We start from the raw sequence: 15933 nt of genomic DNA on the forward strand, positions 1-15933 counted from the left end.
TTCATGTGGTAACAATCAAACCATGAATCATAAATGGAGTGGTTACAGTCAAATCGGGCAACAAGCAGTATATCAGGTATCTTACGGTAATACTTAGTTTAATGTCACATAGGTACAGAGTCAATGCATAATTCTGTATTTAAAGGTTTGTCTACTGACATTTGTTCAGAGACACCAGTAGGACCACCTTCCCCCACCAATAAGTAGTGTCTCAGGGGTCCCAAATGTCCCTGGAATGACTTTGGTCGTGCATGTTGTATGTCTCTGACTGGGTATTACACTACAGGTAGTTCGCCGAGTCCTCCCCTGCCCCTACTCCAGCATAATGCCACCCTTCTTTTGGCCATCAGCTGTGCCAGCATCACACACCTCCTATGTATCTTGGAAAAGTTCTTTACATAACCCAACAGCACTAATAGTGGTCTTGCCTCTGATTGGCATCAGTCATAGCATCAAACGTCTCAAACCAGCAGCCTAGTAAAGGCTCACCGCCAGACTAATGGTAAAATCCTGTCTCTGGGGCAGTGCCTCACTGACAGCTTGTGTTAGCCATCAGACCCTGTTCATACATACTAATTGGGGTGTTATATGTTCTATACAGATATTCAACATGCAGAAGACTGTGCCTACCACTTGCGTACAGCAGCTGGGTTTAATATAGCAGTAAGCCCATATTTTGTCTCCTATATCCTCAATCCAGATGGCTCTCACCTTACTTTGGATCTCTGTTCTCGGCATGTTCTTTATGATCGCGGCATACATAACTGAAATTAACCTGGTGTGAAAATTGTGAGCGTCAGCAATTTCCATTCATCCGGCTCCTACAGATAAACTGGGAACCACTGCCAAACTGTGTGGGTCAGCTGATGGTATACGTCTAGGGCATTCCTTATACTCCTGTAATGTTAAATATTTTCCAGAACTATACATATCTCCCAAAGTTCGGAGTTGTCTATTGTATAGTCTTTGTTTCAGCGGCAGGTTCGCAAGTCACTTTCAGTCATGGGTTATAAACTAATGTCATCAACGGTGAGTACATGGCATCAATCTCTACAGTAGCTGCCAAACCTCACCTTGCTAAAATACATGTAATGGGATTGGCACCACCAGACCCCTTTCCATTTCATAATGGGGTGATACAGTGTGTCTGCATCCCAGTGGTACTGTACATTCAAATTTCTAACCATGTTCACACTCCACTGTGTGGGGTAATGAAATGAAATAAAAAATTATATTTATATAGCGCGTAACTACCCGGAGGCCTCGTCGCGCTTCAGCAGATTACTATGACGAGCTCCAAGGTACATTAACACGCTTTTACAAACAAATACGTTTTTAGGGCTTTCCTGAATGCCAGCCTATTGTTGATCTGTCTAATACTCAAAGGAAGGGAATTCCATAGTTTGGCGGCAGTGTGTGAGAAGGAGCGGCCGCCCCAACGAGCTTTGATAACCTTTGTTGTAGTTGCTAGGTGCAGTGAGCCGGAGCGGAGGGCTCTGGGAGGGACATAAGGCACTACAAAGGGGAACAAGATGGCAGGGCCGGCTCGATGAAAAGATTTGTGCACAATGCACATAGCCTTGAACTGAGCTCTGGCAGTCATTGGAAGCCAGTGAAGCTCCTTTAGGGTAATCCAATGAAACAGCATTGGTGCCCTCAGTCAAAGGTATCATAATGGATTTGTCCCAGTTAATAGTAAGGCCAGACCATGGGCCATATGCTATTATTGTGTCCTTGGGATTTCTGACTAAGAGCATGATGCCATTGTATAGAGTGACAAGAGTATTCTACACCTACCAAGTGCAATACCCCCTCGCCATGAAATTCCCCTACTAAGCTAGCTAGTGGCTCCATCGCCAAAGCAAACAACATTGGTGACAGTGGCTAGCTACCCTGTCATATGCCCCTCTTAATGATTATTTGTTCAGACAACATCTCATTCACCCTCACCTGAGCTATGGGTAGTATATATAATATCCAGAACCACCTCACCTCGCCTCACCACGCCTCGGCCCAGTCCCATTCTCTTCATCATGGTGAAGAGGAACTGCCCTGTGATAGAATAGAAATTCTTGCTGGCATCTAGAATACGGCTACTACCTTAATGTCTGAGTCTGTTTGATGTGCAGTTACAAATCATGTCCGTAAGTCAGCAGTTGATCTACCAGGGATAAACCCAGATTTATACAGTAGCCCCAAACCATGCAGTAGTGAAATCTATCTGGCAGCAATTTGACAAGAATTTTATTGTTGATATTATTAAGCGATAAAGGGCAATATAACCCACACTTATTAGGTGTATCAGGTTTCAGGACCATGACCACAACAGCCTCTTGCATCATCTGTGGCAAGCAACCTCTAGCCAAAGCCTCTTCCTAGACCTTTAGCAAATCAGGCGTGAACTCTTTAATATAATCCTTGATGTAGTCCCTTCTGAAGCCATCACTACCCTGTGTCTTATTGTTTTTCAAGTCCTTGATGGTTCTTTGAATCTCTGCTAATGTAATTGGGGTGCATAATCATTCCTATTCAGTACTCTTACACATAGAACTTTGACAATAAACCCCTGCTCCTGCCCTCCTCCCACACTTAACCCCAAAATTTAAGAGGATTGACCAAAAACCAAATGATCAGCGACTGGAGGCCTGGGTGTTTCACCTAAGCATATATTTCACTGGCATCCAGTTCACAGTCGTACTACCTCGGATCCAGGTGTATCAACATTACCAGAGTACCAGAGAACATTACCAGTTCATGTCGAATCACATTTGTATCCACCGAGAAATCATTCCCTCCAGTATCCTAAGGTATCAATCAACATTACTGACATGTTGTTGCACGTGAGAGTCAGAGGCCCTATGTCTGTTCCAATTTTTATGGACTAACTAATTCAGGAGTTCTTCCGTCTGAGGGTCTATGAACAGGTGGATTTCCCTGCACATGTAAATTTCAGCTGCGCAGAGTAGAAAATTGAGTTCCCCTGTGACTCAACGACTTTCTTGGATTCAAACTGGAGTTCTGATTGCCCGTTGTATGCTTTCCCCATGATGGTGAGACATGGATCTGGTTATGCACAAGTCCCCACAGTCCAGGTTTTTGCCGACCAAAAGCAAGGTGGAAAATATAATAATGTAGGGAGAACCCAAGAGCAGGGTGGAGTGCTGGGACTGCCAGCTGCCAAACCTGCCCTGCCCCTCTGTGGAGCAGTGTCCAGCAGTGGAGCCCTGCACCTCCCCCATGCTCATTAATGGGGTGATGTTCTTGGTGGCATGTGTAACAAGGAAGCAATAATGCATATATTCGAATCCCAGATTCCTCAGGAAATTTATTAAAGAACAGGCCTCATAGTGCTAAACTGCTATTCAGGCATCAGACATGGTCATTTCACACAGGGCTGTCTCTCACTATCTGTGTTCCATGTGAGATTGACTTTCCATTCATCTCGCATTCTTATTCAATTAGGGGCAGATTTATGAGCCCCTTGCGCCACTTTTGCGTCACTTTTAACATGGGAAAAGTGACGCAAAAGTGGCGCAAGGGGCTCATAAATCTGCCCCTTAGTGTTCAAAGCTTACTGGCCAGGTGCAGGGATCAATGCCCTGTTTGTTGTCCTTGCGAGATCGCCATAGTGACTTTTTTTTGGCTGCATATTTATATAGCGCGAACTCGACCCGAAGGTATTGGAGCGCTTTACATGGGCACCGTATTTACATTACACATTCAGGCACGGGGAGATGAAGTGATTTGCCCAGAATCACAGGATGTGGACGAGACCTCGAGGCTCGAACTCTGGTTTCCAGCACCAAAGTCTGCAGTTTAAGCCGACGGACCACATCCTCTCCCCAACTACTTGGTCTGGCCATCCCTGAAGCCTGCCTGAGACTCCAACACATCACTCGAGCAGCAAGGCGGCTGCACCCATCCCCTCGGGCTCTACCTCATCTCCCAGCTCCGAGGCCCCCATGTTGTGGCTCTGGGTGCACTTCCTCTGGTCTGCATCATAACCCTCGTGCACAGCAGTGGATCATGGGTGGTTAATTGTGTTGCTTTAGGAGGCCTGTCACCCTCCGTCTGTCCATGCAGCACTCCGGTCGGGGTTTATGAGGCATTTCAAGCGGGTTTCTAGTTCAGCCGCTGGAGCTGTCTCTCTCTCCGCAGCCATCTTGGTGCACAATCTCTGGCACCCCCCAATTTTCCCAGCTATTGATTACTTTTAAAGGATGAGTTGGAAAAACAATGATGTGTTTTTTCGAATATTAGATGGTCCAGTTATTTAATCATTAACCCATTTTATTGCGCAACCAATGCCAGAAAAAAGTAAACATTGCTGGTTAGTGTTTATAAGTGTTGAAGTGCCACTTGTACAAAGACTGACAACACATGCACTCTACAGTCCATTGCATATAATAACAGAATTACCACACAAAAATCCAAACATCATCTCACATAAAACATTGATAACTATAGTACTCATTTAAGACAACATATGGCATCGAATCATAATTTTCTATACACCATTAATTAGCAGAAGCAACAAAGCCTAGATGAACGACAATTTCATTTAACATCTGTTGTGCTTTCTACACAAAGCCTGGCCAGCATAATTAAAATAAAATTAATTAAATTAAACATGAAATTGAAAGAATCAAATATTATTGAAAGGTGTAGACGTCATTTTCTATTGCTCCTGTTTAAAAAAGAACTGCTACACACCCAGCACTGAACATGATAAAATAAATATTTGATTGTTTAGAGAAAACTTTTTCCCTTTTCAGAAATATCTGTTTTCCATACCTCTAGTTAAGAAGGTGAACTGACTGGGGTGTGGGTCCTCACAGCTCCACTATGTGAGTGATGCGTGTCAATGGTGGCTCTTGCTGCCTTTCACCAAAGGCTACCGCTCACCTTTACGTTTTAGTGATGGAAACTGATATTCACGTACATATGACAGATTTCTCTCTGATTCTTCACCACCAGGTTTAATTCTTGAACATCATGCCAAGCAAAAAACACATTTCAAAATCCCACTAGAAAATATGTCTCGATGGCCCCGACCTGTCGTCTTATGCAATTTGTACCTATGCTGAATATTGGAAGAAAAGTCTGCCGTCGGAAACATAAGGACGCCCAAGGTGCATTTCATGAATGAAACTAGAAACATACACACGATAAATTGCAAAATAGCATAAACACCAACGCTAAAATCAATAATTCTAAATCCAGAATGCAATGCAAGGGGCATTATTCAAATACATTTTACACTGCAACACAAGTTAAAACTGCCTGTGTGTTCCATCAGTACTAATGAGTCCATACACCATTAACGTAAACCATAGATAATCTCACATGTATAGGAACTTGTCCCAGTCGATTCAAAATAGTGAGAATACAGCTCTGATTATTTCACTTACCCCTAGCAGCTCTGTTTCACAACTCATCTGTTGCCGAAGAATCTAAAAATAAGAATAGCACGTTAACAATGGACCTTTACTAGAGTTATAGTTTAAAAACACATTGACCCGTCTACTACTGCTCTTTCAAGAAATCAAGCATTTCCAGATCTCAGACTCTAAAATGTATTCCAATTCAACCTTTAAAACTTTTACACAAATGCTGGAAATTACAAATTGCCCAAGCATGCCCACAAGCAATACTGTCAGTGAAACTGGAGGCCAGACTTCAACCAGTGTAACTGCACACAAAGCAATTAGAGAGGAAGAAATGGTTAACTAGTGTGGTCATTAATACAGAAGACATGAGTAAGTAAATAGAAGCCCTTTTAGTATGAATTCAAAGCCATCTTTGATTGTTCTTGGTTCTGTTGATTACAATCCAAGTTATTCTAAAAGCGATAATGTTTTCTGCCATTTCAGGTAAGGATAAGATAGACATGTCATCATCAGCGTCACTGTATATCCTGACATTTTTATAAATGTCATACCATTTTATAAAATTGAACATGGAAGAAAAAACAAATGAAAATAAAAACCTGAATATCATAAGCACAAATTCTATACAACCTAAATCCATCACTTAGATTCATTTACTTCGTATCATGTAGAGAAACCTCAAAAATTCAATATTCATTCTTCTTCAAAAGGTTGTCATAAAAACACAATGGTACAATTTCTATGAAGGTGCGATTTACTGTAATGGAGTTGAATGAGGTTATACAATGCATATTATTGTTCAGTACTCCTTCACTATTACATTATAAACAAAACAGCTTTAACTTTGTTGTACATTCCATCATAAATAATCATCCCTTGTCGGTGTGAGGAAAGCTGCTTATTGTAGTTTATTATATGGTGTGGATGTGCGACCTCACTGTCTTATAAAGACACAATTTCTTATCAGTTCCAGTCAGGTTCATTTGTAAAACCGTAGCTCAGTACTGGGGAGCTGTGGCTCAGAGCAGTCAGGCTTTATCCAAGCAACAATTGTAAAACATTAAAGAAGTATCAAAACAGTTGAAAAATAAGAAAATGCTAAACAATAAAATCCTTAGTCCAATTTATAAAAATAGGTTGTATTATTATGTTTAGGTTGACACTACAACTATCCACCTGAGGATTCTGGAGGTGTGAATTTTTAATGGAACAATAATTCACAATTTTTCACATAATGCAATAAATCATTGTAAAATACCACAGCTCTCAGTTTGTTAGCAGTAACAATTGACTTCAAAATTAACTGTAAGGGCACTCTATGGGGATCAACTCCAACAAGGAGTCTGTTGGACCTGGCCCTTTTTACAGGTTTAGCCCCTGACTTTGTGCCTTTGGCCTCGTATTTTATTTTTCTGACACTGTCTTTGGTTGCTTTAGGACTCGGGCCCTTTACCTCTGCTAATCAGTGCTAAAGTGCATATGCTCCCTGTGTAAATTGTAATTCTGATTGGTTCTCCATGATATGCATATTTGGTTTACTGATAATTCCCTAGTACAGTGCACTGTGTGCACAGGGCCTGTAAATCAAATGCTACTAGTGGGCCTGCAGCACTGGTTGTGCCACCCTTATGAGTAGCCCTGTAAACTTATCTCAGGACTGACATTGCAGTGTCTGTAAGTGCAGTTTTAAACTGCCATGTCGACCTGGCAAGTGCCTTCCATTTTACTACATGTAAGGTACCCCTAAGGTAGGCTGAAGGTACCCCCATGAGCAGGGTGCAGTGTATATGAAAGGCAGGATATGTACTGGTGTATTTTACATGTCCTTATAGTGAAATACTGCCAATTTCGTTTTTCACTATTGCACTATAGGCTATCATTGGAGCTGCCTAGCAACCTCTTACAAGCGTAGCTTTCAATTAGAAACAGCTAGAGATTTGGAGTTTGAGCTGAGTTCAGAATTTAAAAACACATCTTTTAGTAAAGGTGGTTTTCAAATTGTGTGTTTGAAAATGCCACTTTTAGAAAGTGGGAATTTTCTTGCTTTACCATTTTGTGCCTCAGCCTGCCTGTGAAATCAACATCTGGTTTAGAATGACAGGGGCTGTAAAGTGCATTCCCTCTAGTCAGTCACACAAAAGGGAGTTGAGGTGTGCCCCGCATATCCTGATGGCCCATCACCAGGCTGATGGGTTTTCCTGAGCTAGACTTGTGGGAGGAGCACCTGCAGCTGAATAGGGCTGTGTCTGCCTTTCACAATACTGTCTCCATCCCCTGTAGCGTGACTGGACAAGAGTAACATTCTTCGAAGCGTGCATACTTCAAAGGCTGAACGAAGTATAAGTGGTGGGGCTCTGAACCCAGAACTTTAGAAAACTTCTGGATCAAGATGACCCAGCCTAGAAAAAGAGCCAAGAGCTGCAGGCCGATTACTGCCTTTTTGCTGTGTGTTGCTTTGCTGGGTTGGCCTGAAGTTGCTGCTTCTGCATATGGGCAGTGGAAAGGGCTGGACTCTTACTTTGCTGTATCCTGCTTCAGAAGATTCTCCTAGGGCTTAATGTAGAGCTTGACTCCTGTTAAGAAGTCTCAGGGTCACAAAGACTTTACCTGCAGCACTCTTGAACTCCACTGCTGGGACTTCTGACCTGCCTTGTGGCGCCAATTCCAGTTTTGTGACTTTGTACGTTGTTCCTGCTGCAAAAAGCATCAAGCAGACATCAGAACTGACACATCGCCCTTCTAGCACCTGTTTTTCCTTGGCAGTTCGCTCTGGACTGTTCCCATGAGGCTCAGAGTCAAGACTGATTTGCATATGGCCAGGTCTAAACTGGGGGGGCATGTTGAGCAAAAGAATGATGGATTTAACCCAGATCTCTTGACTGGGGGTGAATGTCTTGATTTGTTTTGCATTCTGTCCATCAACTGTGTTTCTTTTGCTGTCCTGCCTTAAGTGCGCCGGGTATGCCCAGACGTGGGTCCAGGGCTCATGGTGCCACTGGATTCAAGCTATCCTGGTTGATGAGGAGTGAAACCCCGATGACGGTCCTATGATGCTTGTTTCTGTTCCAGGGAGGACCTGGCTTGGCAGTTTGGGCTGCACTGTTCCCATGAAGCATAGGGTCAAGACTGATTTGCGTATGGCCAGGTCTGAACTGGGGTGGCACAGTTAGCAAAAAATGCTGGATTCAACCCAGATCTCTTGACTGGGGGTGAATGTTTTGATTTGTTCTGCATTCTGTCCATCAACTGTGTTTCTTTCGTTTTTCCAATGCAGCACTTCCGTGTGGGAGAAATTTCCATGCACCGCCGCTGAGCAGCTAAATAAATGCAATGTAGTGCCTGCCTGTGGCCTGAAAAACTGCAGCATGCTGAATCCACTGCACTGTCTCCAAAGTCTGAGACCACTACACTGACTCCGACGCAGGCCCAGCTGTGCGACTGTCAAGATTGACGCATCGTGGGATGGTGACTGAAGAAACCAATGCAGCTCTTGTTTGCCGCCGCCGCCTTGATCTCCAGTGCATTCCAGATTTTCGCTTCTCTGACGCAGCACCCATAGACCAGAACTGTCTTGGAATCAACGTATCGCTTTTCCCTACAGTCCAGATTTGAAACACCACTTCTCTTGCATGAAACAGAACTGTTGCATAGCCTCCCTAAGGACTCAGAAACTGATGCATAGCTGTGTTTTCTGATGCTTCCCTCCTCTGTGGCTCTTTTGCCCTGTGGATTTTGACGCATCTAAGATATTTTGTTTAAACATCTATAGAGTTCTATGGACAGAAATGCTTACAACTCATTTAAAGTCATATTTTGAGTTATGCCTGTTGAATTTTTGTCATTTTGGTCTTGTTTGGTTTAGATACAGATACTTTATTTTTCTAAACTGGTGAGGTGTTTATTTTTAGGGTTCTCACTGCGTTACCATGCGTTTTATGTGCATATACTTTACACATCGCCTCTGAGATAAGCCTGACTGCTTGTGCGCATCTCTGACGCAGCACCCACCGACCAGAACCATCTTGGAACTGACGTATCACTATCCCTTATAGTCCATATTCGACACATCACTTTTCCTGCGTGAAACAGAACTGTTGCATTGCCTCCACAAGGATTCAGCAACTGATGCATCACTGTGTTTTCCAACATTTCCTTCCTTTGCTGCTTTTTTGCCTTGTGGATGTTTACGCATTTGAGGTACTTTGTTTAAAAATTACACATCCATATAGTTCTATGGACAGAATTGCTTACAACCCTTTAAAAGTCATATTTTGAGTTGTGTATGTTGGATTTTTGTTGCTCTGTTGTTTACTAAACTGGAGTGGTGTCCATTTGTAGGGTGTTCACTGTGTTACTGTGTGTTTTATGTGCAAATACTTTACATATTGCCTCTGAGATAAGCCTGACTGCTCGTGCCAAGCTACTAGGGGGTGAGCAGGAGTTATTTTAGGTGTTTAACACCCTTATCTTGGCTTGAAGGAAGGGTCCCTACATGAACAGGGTACAAACCTGCCCACTAGAGAGAGACCCCCATTTCTAACAGAGTCTGTCACAGGGACCAATAGTGTCCATTTAAGCAGTTACCTCACAGTTAAAGCATTGTCCAGGCCAGTTCTCAGCTTTTATGGCCCAGTGGCTCTAATAGAGAGTCAGCCAGCCAACTGGCTCTTGGACTTACCTTCTCTGCCCGTGGCTCAGGGATTACTTTTTCCTTTAGCTGGACACCACAGGCCCCGTCCTCTCTTTGTTAACCCAAGGAGCAGTGGTAAAGTCCAGTCTTTGGTGCAGCCTCCCCTTGCTGGGTTTAGGGAACAGCAGGGCTGTCTGTCTTTGGTTCTCTCTCCATTACAAATGTGATCTGAGATGTACGTGCCAGGGAGGGCACTTGTATGCCTCTTTCAAGCTCTCAGGACTGTGGCAACTACTAGCCAATGGGCTACCAGGTCTTCTCCAGCCAAGTGATGACTTCCTGCAAACTGTGCCATCTGGCTAACCCAGAATGCAACATTTTGTCCATTCCCAACATGACAGAACCCTTCTCTTGATGCGTGGAGTTCCCCAGCCTAACCCTGAGGTGTGGATACCTTGGGGCCAAATGCCCATGGAAAAAAATGGTATAGCAAGGGCTTCTTCCAAGATGACAGCCTGTCTACTAAAAGAAAAAAGCAGCCTCTCATGTGTGTGTGACTACGATCTGTTATTTGAAGGCAGCTTCCCCTTTGAAGCTCCCCTTTTGTGCTCACACACAAACTGGCTACCCTGCCAGATGGAGGGCACACCACTACCCGTGGCATTTCCTTTTTTTCCTTCCTGAGAGTTTTTCACACCTCTCAAATGGAGGGCAGAAGGCTGTCTAGAAGACAGCAGCTTGTGTACAACTGTAAACTGTCACTGGAAACGTTGAGCAACAAAGTGGTAACTTTCAAAAGTTACCATTTGTGCAAACGTTCCATTAAATTCAGCTAGAGCAACAAGTCAGGTTCAATCCAAAGAGTCTTTTGATACCTTGAAGTACCACATTTAGTAGTTCAATTTAGAAGTGAGCACTGCTTAGATATTATCTAGTAGCTTCATATTTGCCAATTGAGCTACTAGCATTGTCATAGTAAAAACGACAGTGGAGGGTTTTGACTGTCAGGACATGCACATTTAATAAAACACATGCCCATTTTTCTAATATCAAGCACCCTGTCCTTAGGGTCTGCATAATGGATGCCTTATAAATATTAAAAAATTAAGGTCTTGGCTTTGCTATTGGTTTAAATGGCAAAGATGAGTTAGCATTATAAACTGCCAGCTGGCAATGGCAGGCTGTGAGTGATGTTCTGCTTTGTCACACTTGTGGTGGCAAATTAAGTGCTGCAGTTCATGAGGGTCAGTTTAACTTACAGGCCCTACCTACCTCTAGTGCCATATTCTACGGATTTATAAGTAAATTAACATATGCCGATTGTGGGTGAGCCAATTAGACATATACCTTTTTAAGGGTCGAAGCACAGGCTCTGACACCTGTTTGGCAGGACTCTCTGCACTTTCAGGGTGGAAAAACCAGCAGCTTCAGTCCAAAACTTGAAGGTGATCATGTAAAAAGAGGCCTTTTCTTACAGTGAGTCATTACCTTTTGTGTCTGGGCACTATGTATGAATTTCTACAAGGTGTTTATGTATGGACATTCATAAATGTAAGTAGAACCTTCTGTCTTGATCTACAGAGCACTAGCATCCTCCCTATGGTTCAGATACCTTTGAGTAAATTATTATCCATTGTTACTCTGGTTTTCAAAAGTCAGGTAGTCAGTCATAAAACTTTATTTGATTTCAGTGAATCATAAAAGCAGCACACATACATTTCAAACAACAATTCAAAAATGTAAAAACTTTGCAAGGAACCTCTACAGAATACAAGCTTGTTAAACTACATGATAGAAATTATAACATCTAACAAAAATCATTTTTTTTTAAAGTCACGCTAACTGTAACACTTCCTAACACTGACAGCCCCCTAACAAACAGCTAGGCAAATTTCATGACATCCCAACAAATATAAGATTTTTAAGGGAACTGGACCTATGCAATCTCAAAAGCGGAAGTGAAAAAGTTCTCACAGAGTGGTAAAGGGCATATAAAACATAAAAAATGTGTGGTGGATTGTTTTGAAGCATTATCGCAATGACAAGGAAGAAGGTCTGTGTCCACCCTTCTTAGGTAGGGAATACCACCAAAAAGTGGATTGTGCCTAGTCTAAACCTAGTTAAATAAAATGGAATACATGTTGTGGTAACTGAAGTAATCAGACGTTAATTACTGACTCTACTCCCTGGAGGTCAGAAAGATTCCCGTAAACTGTTTCCTTCATTACATCATTTAATGAAGCAATTGGGTTGAGTGTATGTTTCAGAATATACACCCACAAAAAAAAATGATCTCTGTAAAATTTTGTGGCCAAGCCTTCTTCATTCACGTTTTCTCAAATAGTTGACAATTTAACTGATCTCAAGCACCACGTGTTTCATCATTTTACATAGGACAATAACTTCCTCAGGGCCAATATGTAAGATCTGTGAGTCATAGCTTACCCATTAAAAAGAAGGGTTACTTCTAACCAAGTTACCAAATCCAGAGTCATTCCTGACTTTGATTGAAATCAGTTGTCCAATTCAAAGGTCCAAACTGCTATTAGAAGCTGTGAGTATGCAATTCTCAAGTCACAATGAACAGAGTTATAGTTCACAGGGTGGGTAAAAACATCCAACTTAAAGGATTTAGGTATAAGTGGACCAAATTCTTGAGTCACAAGAAAATCTCTAACATTCACCAGGTCCAAAAAGAAGACTCCAAAGTAAAGGTTATGCACTGGAAGTATGTAACTGGCTGACAATGTGTATCAGTTTCCATGATTCAGGTGTGCCTCAGGCCTGGTGTTGTCTGTGTCAATATATAAGATTTAGCTGCACAATCGTAGAGGGGACGATTCACAGAACGAATCTGAGACAAAATCCTAAACTTACTACTTTTGGTATTCACAGAAGACATTTAGTAGTAGTAAAGTTAGGATTTTGTCTTAAGTTAAACTTAAGTTAAACTTATGTTTGTCTTAAATTCTGGTATTAAGACAAAATCCTAATTTAAGACAAAATCCTAACTTAAGACAAAATCCTAAATTAAATGAAAATCCTAACTTTACTACTACTAAATGTCTTCTGTGAATACCAAAAGTAGTAAGTTTAGGATTTTGTCTCATATTAGTTCTGTGAATCGGCCCCAGAGGGATAATTGTGTGCAAGTGCTTGTGCCAGTGTATACAGACTGTGGGACTTTGGGCCTTATTTAGAGTTTGGCGGATGGGTTACTCTATTACAAACGTGATATATATCCCGTCCGCCGTATTACAAGCGCCATAGAATTTAATGGACTTGTAATACGGCGGATGGGATATCCGTCACATTTGTGACAGAGTAACCCAGTCCGCCAAACTCTAAATCAGGCATTTTGTCTCCAATTGGCTATTAGTTGAATGGCTGCTCCCCCTACATTGCTGAGCACTCCAGTTACATTTCGACAATAAAACTTACTAGCAACAGTATTCAGTTTGCACCATCGTTAATTATGCAACCATTTTTTCCTGCTATTTTATAGACTAGATGGCCTCGATGCTGTATATTCATTTGAGACTTCTCGTCATTTTCATTGAAATACAAACTTATATGCAATGACAAGTTTATGGAACTAAATGACACCTTGCCCTTAGGCCAAAGCAAATTGAATTATAGTGTCAATTTATGATTCTTTAAATGGTTTCAATTCCTACATCATTATGGTGTCCATCTGGCATTTGGACACTTGGGGGCATATTTATAAGCCCCTTGTGCTGCTGCAGTGCCACTTTTTGTGACGCAACTGTGGTGCAAACCACCAAATCATATTTATGAGGCCATGCAAAGCCACTTTGCGTGGCTGTGAATACCCTCATGGACATGGAGTAAGGCAACAGAGCGTGAATCGATGCGTTGCCTTGCTCTGCTCTAGGGAAGCATTCCATGGGTGTTGCAGAAGGTGTTCCCATACCACACCCATGAATTTTGAACAATCCCCAGATTTACAAGACCATGTAAACCTGGGGATGAGCCAAAACCTTACTCCCCAAGGAAGGTGCAACGAGGAGAATAACTTTATTTCTACTAATTTTTTCTTCTTCCTACGTGTGCTGCATTTTTCAGCACACATAACAAGAGGAAAACACCTCCCATGACTTATCATGCAGGAAGGTGCCCCTTCCTGCACAAAAACAATCCTGCATGTAACACAGGCACCCAAGCACCAAGGGTGCATGCATCAGTGCTAGGCTGGCGAACCCGTGCTAGCGCAGGGGGAAAGGACAAGAATGGGCCGAATGCTATCAATACGGTGCATTCCTGCCCTTTCACTTTGACCCAGGACAGTGCAGCAAGGTGACTTGCTGTGCTCCCTGCACGAAATCCCTCAATATGGACTTAGTTTCGCAACGCTGACAGTGGCAGTATCAATAATTTAATTTTTTATGATATTTAATTTTAAAATATACATTTGAGGTGTACTTTCATGTAGGCCTGTTAATCTTCATAATCCTTTAAAGATGGTTCTATGTATTAAAGTCTTCCAAACCTCAAAAGAGCTCTATTGACTTTTATTGATACATACCAAAGAGAGCTTCCTGCATCTGTACCCTCATGCAGTACACGTCTCAAGAATGATCTAACTGTATACACATTTGAAAAGAAGAAGGGAATGAGGGATGATAAGAAAATGGGGTAGATTGAAGGATATAAGAAGGTTTAAGAGAGGTAATGCCGAACAAAAAGTGGGCAGTAAGATTTTCATAAGTGACCCAATCAACATTAGAATGTGTGATTGGCTGTCAACATGAATTCTATAGAGGCTCCCAAATAGGCAAATGCAGAAATTCATGTAAACCGGTAGTTTCTTGTGGGGGGCACCGGCACATATTTTTGGGAGACCAGCACCTATTTTTCCTCATCAGACATTACCAGAGAGCAAGAGGGAAAAACACAGAAAGAGGAAAGAAGGAGGAAGAGAAAGACTGAAAACGTTCATGAAGGGAGAAAGTAGAAGCCTGCAAGAATGGGATAATGGGGCAGAGAGTGTCTGCCATTGGATTAAAGATGCCTGAAGTGAATTCAAAACTACGCAGCCTCAGTTCTCAGCGCATTCCATATTTAATTGTGCTGGCCGCTGGCATCTGAACAGTGCTTTGGGCACCATCATTTATTATTTTACAAATTAAGTACTGGCTAAATGCTGAGAATAAATCCAATTTTACTCAAAGATAATAACTAAATGCATCCCCTAGCAATTAAGGTAAGAAACATTTTGAGGGTTGAAATTGTAATATTTATAGCTATTAATTTTTTAATGAATTCCGTGACCTACAGATTATGAATTCTATAAGGATAACGAAACTACATATTACTATTAAAGACAGCAGCAAAATCCATTGGGGCCTATTTACATGTCCCTTGCACCGCCAGTGCGTCACTTTTAATATGAGAAAACCCTCCACAGTGCTCACTAACAAACACATATTTTAAAAAGAAAATAACTTTTGGGAATGCTTATGATTTGCATGGCATACATTATGTTTTATGGAATACACAATGCTGATATTTGTACACCCCACTGTGTAACTGTCGCTGCTAACTTTAAAAATCCACAACAAATGTTGGATTTTTTCCTAAACTAACAACACCTCCTGTACAACAGCTTGTTAAAAGTCAGTTCAGAAGTGCAGGTATGGTGGAAAAGCAATGTAAATACTGTTGAATTGTCCCAGAGGTATGCCTTTGTTAGGGGCATATCAACAAGGGCTTTATCTCTGCTTTTTTGGCTTTAAAAGCCAAAAAAGCAGAGATAAAACTAGCACCCTATCAACAACAGGGTGCTAACATGCAAATTGGCATGTTAGCACCCTTTTACTCTACGCTTCCCCTTGCATCTCTAATGAGATGCAAAGTGGGCGTTCCAGAGTAAAATAATAGGAGAAATGTCGC

The 15933-nt window shown here is 41.9% G+C and overlaps 1 protein-coding gene across 1 annotated transcript in view; it reads right to left on the minus strand.

The window, feature by feature from the left end:
• LOC146789911 (uncharacterized) overlaps window positions 1–15933 on the minus strand; it is a 3228338-nt gene that overhangs the window by 161595 nt on the left and 3050810 nt on the right. The window contains exon 12 of the mRNA XM_085631221.1: window positions 5412–5453. Within this exon, the coding sequence (XP_085487347.1) occupies window positions 5412–5453 (42 nt within the window). The remainder of the gene's footprint in view (window positions 1–5411; window positions 5454–15933) is intronic.

The sequence above is a fragment of the Triturus cristatus genome, chromosome 10, assembly GCF_964204655.1.
Source record: "Triturus cristatus chromosome 10, aTriCri1.1, whole genome shotgun sequence".
NCBI classification, from domain to species: Eukaryota; Metazoa; Chordata; class Amphibia; order Caudata; family Salamandridae; genus Triturus; species Triturus cristatus.